Source organism: Macrosteles quadrilineatus, unplaced genomic scaffold (assembly GCF_028750875.1).
Source record: "Macrosteles quadrilineatus isolate MER2022 unplaced genomic scaffold, UCM_ALF_1.0 Scaffold_1__1_contigs__length_201487025, whole genome shotgun sequence".
In the NCBI taxonomy this organism is placed as follows: Eukaryota; Metazoa; Arthropoda; class Insecta; order Hemiptera; family Cicadellidae; genus Macrosteles; species Macrosteles quadrilineatus.
The window spans coordinates 11,393,431-11,406,589 of record NW_026542594.1 but is presented as its reverse complement, the minus strand read 5'-3'; the positions used below and the strand labels follow the sequence as shown (position 1 = coordinate 11,406,589).

Here is a 13,159-nt window from a genome sequence, read left to right as displayed (position 1 = left end):
TATTAGTTGAATTTAGCAATTATAGAGGACCTACATTATACAATAATGTGGTACCGATTTTCTTTATTGTTACTAAATTTGTAAAACGTGACATTATAAGTGTACCCAAAAACAATTTTTATTGACACCTGCCTTTGACAAATTCCAAGCAGTTGTTGATATTGGACCAAAGGACTTCAGTTCAGAAGGTATATTGCTGTGAGCCCGTATGAACGATATATAGATTGCTTTTCGACTCAGGATTTCCAAAAGAACGTCTGATAAAGAATCTAGTCGAAGATAAACGTTTGGTACTGTTATACCGCTTTTTGAGTTTTAGTTTGAAATGTTTACATTTGTTAAAATTAATTGGCCAATCAATAAAAGTAATGCCTACACAATCATAAAAATAATTTTGAAGCTTTATGGTGAGGGTCAATGGCATGATAATTTCCTCATGACTCCGCTCAATTTTGTGGACGCGTCTGCAAACGCCACCTAGTACCTTTTACGACCACATTTTGATGAAAAAGAACACTTTTTATCGCATGGTTGAAACATGGCCTATTTATGATCAATTGTTAGGTTAAGTTAATAATACAAATAGGCCAAATAATAATACAATATAATAGTACAAATAATATAAATGTTTATGACAGTTTATTATGAAAATCTAACCTTGGCATACATAGTATTAAAAAATGTAAACTAAAACACACGTTAAAAGTAGGGATGGACGAGATTGGATTTTTGGTTTGAGACGAGACGGGATTTTTTATTTCTCATAAAATTTTGAGACGGGATTTCCCTTTTCATACATAACGTGAAATGCACGTTTCACATTTTAACCTGATTGTTGTAACATTTTAAATACCTACTGATTTATGACAGACTGGTTTAATACAAAAATAATAATAATAGACAAAAATATTTAAAAAATTTTATTAAAAAACATTAATAAAACCATCAGTATCAAAAAATTTAATAAGGTCTAACTTTTTAAAATAACTCTTCGGCATAGGAAACATGGAGATATCAGTTAGTATATAGTTCAACTTTGAAAAATATCAAATTTCTAAAACAACAGTATTACTAGTTAAGTATCAAGTAACAATTTTTAAGTCTTGTGTTATGTTTAGAATGATTTTGGAGTGACTTATTTTGGCTATGTTTACAGTAGTAAAACATGTATCACACTGCTTACACTAACAAAACTTCTCATCATTTGCTATGTTAAAAAAATTATAAAACAATTGAAGCAATATTTCCATGTAAAGAATTAATAATTAAATAAAAACGCCTTCGCAAAGGAAACGCAACATCAAAACGCTCCTGTATTGCAGGTATTGCTTTGACTTTCTGCAGGGGGCTTTTTAGCGAATTTCCCATATAGGGAATGAGTTATTACCGTAGTACTCATGGTAAGACCTGGACCCGGGACCGATATAATTTTTCGTTTTGAGGTCCCTAGAGGCCAAAAACACCATCCGTTCAAATTCATATGTATATATGTGTCCGTTAGCATGATAACTCGAGCAAAAATGATCCGATTTTGATAAAATTTTGTACAAACAAGAAAACCTACGTTTATTCTAACGAGTTCGCGAACCGGCATAATTGGACCATGGGAACGGGGGTTTATGGGCGGTTTTATGGAGTAAAAATGGGTTTTTCCCATTTTTGACCCTAAAAACAAAAAAATTTCATTTTCTTTTTATACTGTTTTGTAGAGCTTAAAAAAAGAAATAAGTTAGTATATTGAAGCGCTGTTGTATGCCTAACAGTCACGGAGAAAATTCAAAAATAGTGTAATTTAAAATTCCCATGTTATTCTTATGGAGAAAATGAAAACTGTTGTAGTTTACTTGTTTATGGATATTAGGCAAATTTATTTATTTCTTCCTATACTATTGACGTATGGTCAAAAACACTTTTTACCTTCCCCGTAGCAGCAAACCTAAGCACTTGTTAAATCTAATGTTATTTAAATTGGGAATAAATATGTCTTATTCATGGAAATATTTGAGTAATAATGTAATAAGACAAGTTGAAATTTGCTTAGTCTGCAGGTTTGCTTTGGCGGGGGTATTTACATTTTTAAATTGTTTTCTTTAATCTCATCTCAAAAAAATCTTGACTAAAATAGAATCTTGTCTCGTAGAACTAGATTTAAAATTTCCCGAAAATTTTCCGAAATTTTGAGACCTGTCCATTCCTAGTAAAAAGCAGTTATTTTCAACTATTTTTAATTTTGGAAAATTCAATTTAACTACCAATACAACTTGTTGAGGTAAAAATGACTAAAATTTACATAAAAAAGCTGTAAAGAGCTAAAAAGTTAAGTGTAGATTTTTTATGAGCTTGTGTTTTTCACCAAAACATTGGAGGCAGTAAAATGGTTGGCCAGGACAGTCCTTGCAAAAGTTTTGATTTTGTCTTCCGATCAAGAAAACATTGAAATAAAAACACATAAAACAATGCCTCCGTACTGCGACCGGTAAATAGTAGGCCTACTAAGTGTTAAATGTTTCGTACAATGTGTTGTGTTTTATGTGTATTTATTTAAATGTTTTTTGACGAGTCTACAATGGACGAAACGTTCTTGAAGGACCACTTGACAATGCCTATGTTTAGGCAAAACATGCATGGTTTGACCATACATTTATTGAACTCTGGACGTAAAGGTATGTACCTTAAATATTAGTCTAACAGGAGACTTCTATATAAGACCATTAAGGTCTATGGTCAGCCCTGGAGTTATGAAACTTGTCAATCAGTAAGTAAAGTTTCCTCAAAATCAAGCACTGTCTCAAAAATTTATAAAAACCCCCTATCGGCCCCTTTTTGCAAATATTTACGGTCTTCTGCAGACCCTCCAAGCCACTAATGCACATTTTCAGAGTGACAACACTTTTCTGCATACTCGACTGTCAATTGGCAACAGTAATAAACAGGGATTGAGCCCCTTCTGACAGGACCTTGTCACAGAATGTGATTCAAACTCGGCTAGAATATAAATTTTCTTTCACAACGTTTTAGAATGCTTGGAGGTTGATCTAAGATTTTAAGCACCTTGCTTGGCTTAAACGGAAACACAAAGGAGACCTTGATGTACAGGGAACCCTTGTACTACTACCAACAATTAATTAATAAATCATTAAGAAAACTTTGTCTCCATCGTCGAATTAGCAATGTTGTACAATTTTCATGAAATTTAATTTAGCGATGCCAATTGAAAAAAAAAACCTATACAACATGTTTTATCAAAAAAAGTCATTGAAGATCAGAGCTTACAACAGTTATAAACACAAACCATATCTGTTGTTTGTCTCCCGGTGTCTGTCTGCAGCCACTTGTTTGTAATGCTGCAGGAACAGACCAATGTTGTTTGTGAAGGCCTGGCCGTAGACTGCAGCACTAGTAGGCTGATGACAGCTGGCCACTACGGCCTTGCGACACTCAACAAACTGCATCCACTCAGTCAACACAAACAGTTTCTGATGATCTCCAGTCGTTTGGCATACACTGAAATTACCATTTTATTTATGATTTTGTAAAAGGAATACAATAAGGTAAAACTAAACAGAGAGGACAATGGAGGTTGTAGTGTGTAAGGGGGTTACACTAGCCACCTTCATGACACAACACTGTAGAAATAGTTGATTTTCTATGGAGGAAACTAAATAGTGAAAATAAAAATGTAAGTTTATAGTTTGTAAAAAGGGTAATCTTACTAATATTATAAAACTGAAAGTTTGTGAGTTTGTGTGTATGTTTGTGTGTGTGTTTGTTGCTCAATCACACATAAACTACTGGACGGATTGGGCTGAAATTTGGCATGATGATAGCTCACATTCCCGATTAACATTAACGCATATTCTTATCTCAAAAACCCTTTCGGGCTCCGCCCCAGTGGTTTTGTAGTTCCCCATGTTAATCTTTTGATTTTTCATATTTAAAAGGAATTAATGAATCTTAACAGCTGTTTCAATTAAACAAGTTGGTTCTGTTCTATGATGTTCAACAGCATAAAAGTTACAAGGATTACCAACAGGGTGCAGCACTATTATTTTTTTTTTTAAATTTATGACAACAGCTAATTTCCAACCAAAAGGTGAGTGAGCGTAGCGAACGAACTTCAACCTGGAGGTGAGTTAGCGTAGCGAACGAGCTAACCTGAAGGCAAGTGAGCGCAGCGAACGAGCTCCAACCTAAAGGTGAGTGAGCGTGGCGAACGAACTTCAACCAGGACGTGAATGAGCCATGCGAATACTTATGAAGTTAAACGGGGCGAAGCCCGCGGGTACAGCTAGTTAATTATATAGTCACACAAGAGTGTTTTAAAAGCCCACCTGTTGATTTCACTAGCAGTGTGTGACAACTTGTACTCCGTGCAGCCATCGAGAGAGAAGACAAGTTTCATGACTATGATAATGGCCGTCATCACTTGAACTTCTGTTGAGGATGACTCATGGAGCTTAACTTTACACACTTCACTATTTAAGGATAGTCTCATTAGATTTTTTACCATTTCACAAATTTCACCTGTTGAACAAAAGCCAGTTTTTAGTACAATATATCTGAAATCACACAAATAGCCTAGGTGAAGTAGTAAAAGGCAGGACCCAGAAGTAATGGCAGTTGGGATGTTGACTTGAGAGAGAGTGGAGGAGTCTATTGCTCGACACGGTGTCCATTACAACCCTGTTGACTTTGTGTGACTTTCTATTTGCCCGTAAGAGTTTTTTTAAAGTTAAAAACAACCTTATTTGTTATGGCAAAAACGTGATGGGGAATTGATTATATCAAAACTGACTGCAAAACTTTGTTTCTTAATAGGGAAATAGGTCGCCTATTGTTGTCATGCTGCCAAAATCATTGAAAAAAATCAATTTTCTTGTTTGTAATCATTGCCAAACTATTGATTAACTCCTGAATGAGAGTCAATTAACTATTAATTAAAATTTACAAAATCTATTATTTGGTTTGCTTATGGGTTTTTTATTCTGAAAGGGTTAACCACAAAATACAAACTATTAAATATCTCCCTTGCTCATGATTTACAGTGTCAGGGTGTCTAGTTTATTTCCATTTTAAAATTCTGGACTAATTCTAGACTTTTCAAGACTAATTCCAGATTTTTAAAGACTAGTTTTTGCAACAATTAGTGAGTGTCGATAGCAAACTGTATCAAATTTTGATTCTTGATATTGATAACAATTTTTATAGTTTAACCAAATTGTCTAAATAATTTGGTTATACTACACACACCCCTGTCTTTATGTCACAAATTATTATTAAGGTAATGTGGTGATTTGAAGTAAAGACAAAATGCAGCAATGAAAAATTCTAACTAGCCAATTAGGGTTTTTTTATCATGAAATCTTCCGTGGACGTGTAGAGACATCATCATTGACTGCCGCGGTCACAGTCACGGAATTGCCATCGACGTCATCCGCGATCGCAGCAAAATCATGCACAATTCCCGCGGTCGTGTAGACATCATCATTGTCTCCCACGGTCACGTAAACTTCATTATTTTCGTCCGCGATTGCAGCAAAATAATGAAAATTTCCCGCAGCCGTTAAGACATTATCGTCGTTTCCCGCGACTCCGGAAACATCATCGTCATCATCCACGATCACGGCAAAATCATGAACATTTCCCACAGCCCTTTAGACATCATCTTGGTTTCCTGCAATTCCGAAAACGTCATCGTCATCTTCCAAGATCGCGGCAAAATCGTGAACATCCCCTGCGGCCGTGTAGACATCATCATTATTGTCTTTTGCGGTCATGTACACGTGATCGCCGTCTTGCACGATCATGGAAAAATCATGAAAATTCCCGACTTTGATATCAAAATAAAGATTAAATCCCGACTTTTCAAGACCATTTTGAAATTTAATACTAATTCCTAACTTTCCCGTTTTTCCCGACTGCGAGACACCCTGAGTGATACCTGGTAGCTGCAGTTCCAAACAGTAGCGTTCAGTGAGGCGAGCAACATTAGGTTGAGGCAGGTCCACAACATCCAGTTCATAACACAGTGCAGACATCAGCTGACGGCACTTGACATACGACATGTGATGCACATCCAACATCCTGTGAAGCTGAGTGTCTAGCTTAACACTTGCGGGGAGGAATTTACTGGCCGTCCGCAGTGAAATGTGGCCTTCTTCCACCCACCTACAAAGTTAACATACACAGTAATAAACAGTATAACTCAGAATGGATTCTCAGAAAATCTTAATTAAGGTACTATTAACAGGAAAAGCAGTTTTCCGAAAAGTTTTGTTTGATATTTTAGGATTTTGGTGTAACATTCAAAACTAATTACTAGAACAAAAATATAGACAAGGGTACAAACAAGAAACAAAATTTTAATTACTTGGGATTTTGTTGTTGCAAATATGAAACTAATATACATAGGTTAACAATACCTCATCAGAGCAAAAATCTAGATCTTTTTGCATGAATATACAGCCTGAATTTAATTATTTTTGTCTAGGCGAGGATCCTCGTACTCTTCAGGCAAACAAGAATATGATGGAAAATGAATAGTTATTTGTGTAACAAGTGTGCCAAGTAGCACTTTGATGCACATGAAAGAAATGTTTACGCACCAGCCGCAGTCGAGTGTGGAAAGTTTCTCCAGTGCAGCAAAGGCAATTTGCGCTCGTGTTACACATAATATTTTTCCTACAGTTACTATAAAGCATCAAAATAATTAGTCTTTCAAACACGCTACAACACGTTTTTAGGTTGGGTTAAATCAAGTGTTGAACAAAATTAAAAACACTGCATCAGCTGATCGTAGTATCTTTAGGTTTTAGGAAAAATCTTCTTATAAAGATGAGGCTATACGAGATCAACTTGTTGTAGCGATTAGAGACAAAAGTTTATCTGAAACTAATTATAGTGCAGCCAACTTATTTCCAAGCATAAACGTATTGCCTGCCTAAGTGCGGCAAAAGTAAAATGTGTGTTGTTATTCATATGTGTTTAAAAACATATGGTGTTAGAATATTATTTGTTTAGTTTGTGTTGGTAAACATTCTGAATCTTGATTTATTGTAAAAGCTACCTAATAAAGTATTTGTCTTATTAAAAATATTTTTTAATTTAACTTACGATAACACTACATGGTGGCAGCGGGGTTTTTATTGTTTTAGCAATACAGTATATAAAGATGAAAGGTTTTAGTGTTCCTTCCCCAGAACATTTTGATTTTAAAGGAGAAAACTGGTCTAAATGGAAAACCCGTTTCTTGCGCTTTCATGCGGTGTCTGGGCTCACCAATGAAGACGAACCATATCAGGTAAACACCTTACTATATATGATGCGCGAAAAGGCCGAAAGCATATTTGAATCATTTAATTTCACATCTGAGGAAAGTAAAAGTTTCAAAACTGTTAAAAAAAATGTATACATATTTCATTTCGCTCCTTCTAAAAATGTAATCTATGAGAGGTACATGTTTCATACTAGGGTTCAACATGAGGAAGAGCGTGTTGAGAGTTTGATTCATGATCTTCATGAGATGGCTTCTAGATGCGATTTTCCTGCTTCTTATAAAGATGAGGCTATACGAGATCAACTTGTTGTAGCGATAAGAGACAAAAGTTTATCTGAAAAACTACAAATGAATGCAGATCTAACACTTAATTCTGCTGTCTCAAATGTCAAGCAAGCCGAATCGGTTAAAATGCAACAATCATTGATGATGACCAGGTCTTCTGAGCAGTCACTAACTGCAGATAAAGTCACTTCAAGAACTTGTGGCACTAAATTTGCTCAGAAACCTCCAGTTGATTCCAATGTGTCCAGTACCAATTACTAAAATCATGCCAGTGTGGTAACGCTCAACATGAACGACCAAAATGTCCTGCCCGGAATATTTTCTGTTGAATCTGTAACAGGAAGGGCCATTTTGCTAAATGTTGCCAGTTCAAAAATGTCAAGGAAATAAATTCAAAGTATTTAAGCTAAGATAGACACTGGAGCTGACGTTTGTGTCTTGCCACAATCACTTTATAAGTTGAAATTATTTATGTACCCACTAAATTCAAGTAACAAAGTTTTAATTGGGCCTAACAGATCTGTCCTTAATATCTTAGGCCTATTCGAGCGTACAATCCAGTACAAGAATCAATATTGTAAGTCTCAGTTTTATGTAATATCTGGTGCTGATAGAACCCTTTTGAGCAACAAAGTTAGTGAAAAATTGGGTCTATTTAAAAGGATGTTTCGAGTCAACTCAACTGGCTCATTTGATCCCTTTACATCATACCCTAAAATTTTCAGTGGTCTTTTTTTTTTTTTTTTTTTTTTTTTTTTTTAATAGAGGGCCAGGCTTCAAGTAACCATGGGATTGCAACGCAGCTAGAACAGCTTATTGTGCACCCTCATTCACAGGTCCTCATTCTTTGTCAAATCCCAGGTCCTTTGTGAACCGTGAGATCCTTTTGACAATGGTGACCCGTTCTTCCCTTTGATCTCCAGTCGATAGGCCAAGGGATCTCATGCGCAGACCTTGTAGGGCTGGGCACATAAATATCACGTGGAATGCTGTCTCCTCCTCCTCTCCACATTTCCTACATAAGAGGCTTTCAACTTGAATTCCCATCTTGTGTAAATGTCCACGGAATACCCAATGGCCGCTAATAAAGCCAACCACCTTCCGCAGGGTCTTCCTACTCAGCCCAAGGGCTTCTGCCGCTATCGCACCTGTAGGTGCCTTCAGCATTCTCTTTGACTGTACATTTCCTTCTGTTCTTTCCCAGTTCCTTTGATGTTCTATGCCCATCCACTGGCGAACAGCTCTCCGTGCTGTGTTGTAAGCAATACCACACGTCGGCTCTGGACCCATGAGCGGGCTTTCAGCTCCTTTGTTTGCCCACTTGTCAGCTCCCTCATTGCCAGCAATACCTTTATGCCCTGGAACCCAACTAAGGATGATCCTGTTGGTCTTTCCCAGGGCTTTCATGGCTTGATGACAGTCCCATACAGCCTTGGAGGTAAAGTCGAAACTGTCAAGTGCCATTAGTGCTGCTTTGCTGTCTGAGTTCATGTATATAGTGTGGCCTATAAGACCGCGCTTCAAACACACTCTCGCACACTCAGACAGGGCCACCACTTCTGCCTGGAATACAGTGGCCATTTTTCCCAAACTTACGCATAACTGCACCTTGGGTCTGACTCCATATATTCCAGCCCCCGTGCCCGTTGGCTTTTTTGAGCCATCCGTATACCAGGTGATCCCCCTTTTCATGAATTCAGGTTCACCCTTATCCCAGGCATCCCTGTCAACAATGTTAACATTGTATGGTTTTTCTAGATCTGTGATCTTCACCATCCTGTCTGGTAGCATTTCCAAGGAGTTCTTTTGCACCTTGTCTACAATTCTTGTGTGCTCACTGGAGGCATTATACTTCCAGTTGCCACTACAAGCCATTCTGTAGGCTGCCATCCTTGCCTCTCCTTTCACAATGATGTCGAGAGGTGGCAGGTTTAGCACTACTTCCAGGGCTGCAGTTGGAGTGCCTCTCATGGCTCCTGTGATGCTAAGGCATGCTACTCGCTGGATCTTTTGTAGTCTCTTTACAGCGGTAGTTTGCATTACCTTGGTCCACCAGACCACCGAGCCATACACCATCATCGGTCTTGCGACCCTAGTGTATAGCCAGTTAGTCATTTGTGGACTTAGACCCCAGGTCTTCCCAACAGCCCGCCTCATCATCATAAGTGTGGTCTGAGAACGTTGCGTTATATGTGCCAAATGGCTGTTCCAGGTGAGCTTGTCGTCCAGCCTTATTCCTAGGTACTTGAACTCCCTCTTAACCTGGATCTGATTACCGAAGAGAGTTGGTACTCTAGCGATATCAACATTTCTCTTCCTTGTAAATGGTACCATTACAGTCTTCATTGGATTGACCCTCAGACCTTCCTGGTTACACCACCTCTCCACTATGGACAATGCCCTCTGCATGAGTTCCAGGCAAGTGTTCATAAATTTTCCTCTTATTAGTACAACAATATCGTCAGCATATCCTTGAGCGTACATGCCCTGTGCATTGAGCTCGGACAGGAGATCGTCAACCACCAGATTCCACAGATTTGGTGACAAGACGCCACCCTGTGGACACCCTCTTTGGGCCTTGACCTCTCTCACCGTCCCACACAGAGAAGCTTGCGCTCTCCTACTTTCGAGCATGTTGGCTATCCACCTCACTACAGTGCTTTCCACATTTCTTGACACCAGCTTTGATACAATAGAGCGAGTACTGGTGTTGTCAAAAGCTCCTTCTATATCAAGAAATGCAGCCACCGCTATTTCCTTGTTCGAGATAGCACTTTCAGTCTTACTAACCAGCGCATGCAGGGCTGTTTCGCATGACTTTCCCTTCTGGTAGGCATGTTGGTTCGGATGCAAAGGATGGCTTACCAAGACCCTATCCTTTATTCGTCTATCCACTAATTTCTCCATGGTCTTCAGGAGAAACGATGTAAGGCTGATTGGTCTAAAAGCCTTGGGCACAGCATATGTATCCCTTCCGGGCTTCGGTATGAATACCACCCTTGAGGTCCTCCATGCTGTTGGTATAACTCCACTGGCTAAGCTGGTCCTGAAAAGACGCACCAAGGGGAGTATCAACTGGTCCCCACCTTCCTGCAAAAACCCAGGATAGATGCCATCGGTACCAGGAGCTTTAAATGGTTGAAATGCCCTAAGCGCCCATTTGATACCGTTATAGGTAATCACAGCCCTAGCGCAGGCCCAATCTTCTCTTACCGTCCGCACCCTAGTCTCTCTTTCTATCTCCACCTGGACTGTGCTCTGCGGTTGTAAGGATCCTGGGAAGTGAGCGCTCAAAAGGCTCTCCAGCACTTCTTCTGGGCCGTCTGTATATGTACCATCCTCCTTAAGCATTGTTCCTAAAGGATTAGCTTGACCTCGAGCTAGTACCCTATGAAGCTTTGCACATTCAGAAACACTCTCCATGTTCTGACAGAATTCTCTCCATGACTCTTTCTTAGCTCTTCTAATTGTCCTATTGTAAACAGTGAGCATCTCTGAGTAGTTGTTCCAATTTCCTGTACGTTTTGCCACATTATACAGTCTGCGAACCTTCCTCCTCAGAGCTTCTAGCCCCCTATTCCACCAGCAGGCTTGCCTAGACATGTTCTTTACAGTCTCTGGGCACGCTTCTTGGTATGAGCTTAGTATGGCCGCATTTAGAGAATTCGCCATACTCTCCACCCCATGCCCTTCTGTGTCTTTTAATTGTCTTAGTCTGTCCCCTAGCACCTCTCGATACTGGTTCCAGTCTGTCCTTCTAACGTTCCTATAGGTCTCTTTTACACAGATCGAACCTATAGTGAATTCAATGTAGCTGTGATCTGACGCTGAGTGATCATCAGATACCCCCCATTTTACAACCTTTGTCGCCGCATAATTACTGGCCAAGGTTATGTCCAAAACCTCTTCCCTTAGTACCACCCCTCTCCTCTGTCTAAAGGTTGGTTTGGATCCCTTATTAAGTATAACTAAATTAGATTCAGCTACAAAACTTAACAAGGTAACGAATCGGTTAAAATGCAACAATCATTGATGATGACCAGGTCTTCTGAGCAGTCACTAACTGCAGATAAAGTCACTTCAAGAACTTGTGGCACTAAATTTGCTCAGAAACCTCCAGTTGATTCCAATGTGTCCAGTACCAATTACTAAAATCATGCCAGTGTGGTAACGCTCAACATGAACGACCAAAATGTCCTGCCCGGAATATTTTCTGTTGAATCTGTAACAGGAAGGGCCATTTTGCTAAATGTTGCCAGTTCAAAAATGTCAAGGAAATAAATTCAAAGTATTTAAGCTAAGATAGACACTGGAGCTGACGTTTGTGTCTTGCCACAATCACTTTATAAGTTGAAATTATTTATGTACCCACTAAATTCAAGTAACAAAGTTTTAATTGGGCCTAACAGATCTGTCCTTAATATCTTAGGCCTATTCGAGCGTACAATCCAGTACAAGAATCAATATTGTAAGTCTCAGTTTTATGTAATATCTGGTGCTGATAGAACCCTTTTGAGCAACAAAGTTAGTGAAAAATTGGGTCTATTTAAAAGGATGTTTCGAGTCAACTCAACTGGCTCATTTGATCCCTTTACATCATACCCTAAAATTTTCAGTGGTCTTGGTGATACACAAGCTCATTATAATATAAAATTAAAGCCAAAAGCTGAACCGTACTCTCTCAAAGTTCCAAGGCATGTTCCCCTACATATAAAGATGCTGTAAAAAAAGAACTGGATGCAATGTTGGATAAAGGTGTTATCGTGAGAGTAGAAACTCTGACTGACTGGTGTTCACCTCTTGTCATCGTCCCTAAAAAGGACAATTCAATAAAGACTTTGCGTAGATTTTACTAAACTTAATGAGAGTGTTAAACGAGAACTATATCCAGTGCCCTCTGTAGACTACACTCTGGGACAATTAGATGGTGCTAAGGTGTTCTCGAAACTAGATCCTAACTCGGGTTATTTGCAAATACCCATAACAGAAGAAGCTTCATATTTTTCTTCTTTCATCACACCTTTTGGAAGGTTCAGATTTTTACGACTTCCTTTCCGGATTTTCACTGGTTCAGAAGTATTCCAGCGTCAAATGTCTGAATCACTTGAAGGCCTTCAAGGTGTGATTTGCCATTTCGATAATATAACTATATACGGGAAAGATATGGAAGAACATGATAAAAATTTACATAGTATTTTGTGTAGGCTCCAGGAAAAGGGCTGGACACTTAATAGATCAAAATGTGTGTTCCGGCATTACAGTATCAGTTTACTAGGCCACCTTGTAGCTAAAAATAGTATTATAATACGACTTCCAAAGAGAAGTATACCATTTTCCTCACTTATATCTTCTCTATGATACCAGTAGGGCAATCTTTTGCAAAATTGACTGTGTGGTGGCCTCGTCTTTCTCAACAAATCAAAGAACTAGTAGAAAATTGCAAGATGTGTGCAGAAAATCGTGCTACGACAGCAGAGCTGCTGATACCAACCCCTTATCCGGACAGACCTTGGCAAATAGTGGGTGCCGATATGCTGAAGTGCAAAGGTCACTGGTATCTCTTAATCTCAGACTATTATTCCAGGTTTATGGAGATTG

The 13,159-nt window shown here is 38.6% G+C and overlaps 1 protein-coding gene across 3 annotated transcripts in view; it reads right to left on the bottom strand.

Moving 5' to 3' along the window:
* Positions 1 to 13,159, bottom strand: part of LOC129001887 (TATA box-binding protein-associated factor RNA polymerase I subunit B) — a 130,772-nt gene that overhangs the window by 31,967 nt on the left and 85,646 nt on the right. For all 3 annotated transcript variants that reach the window (XM_054429351.1, XM_054429357.1, XM_054429358.1), the window contains 3 exons: positions 5,942 to 6,168; positions 4,332 to 4,524; positions 3,293 to 3,504 (listed from right to left, as the gene is read on the bottom strand). In XM_054429351.1, coding sequence (XP_054285326.1) covers positions 3,293 to 3,504; positions 4,332 to 4,524; positions 5,942 to 6,168 — 632 coding nt within the window. The remainder of the gene's footprint in view (positions 1 to 3,292; positions 3,505 to 4,331; positions 4,525 to 5,941; positions 6,169 to 13,159) is intronic.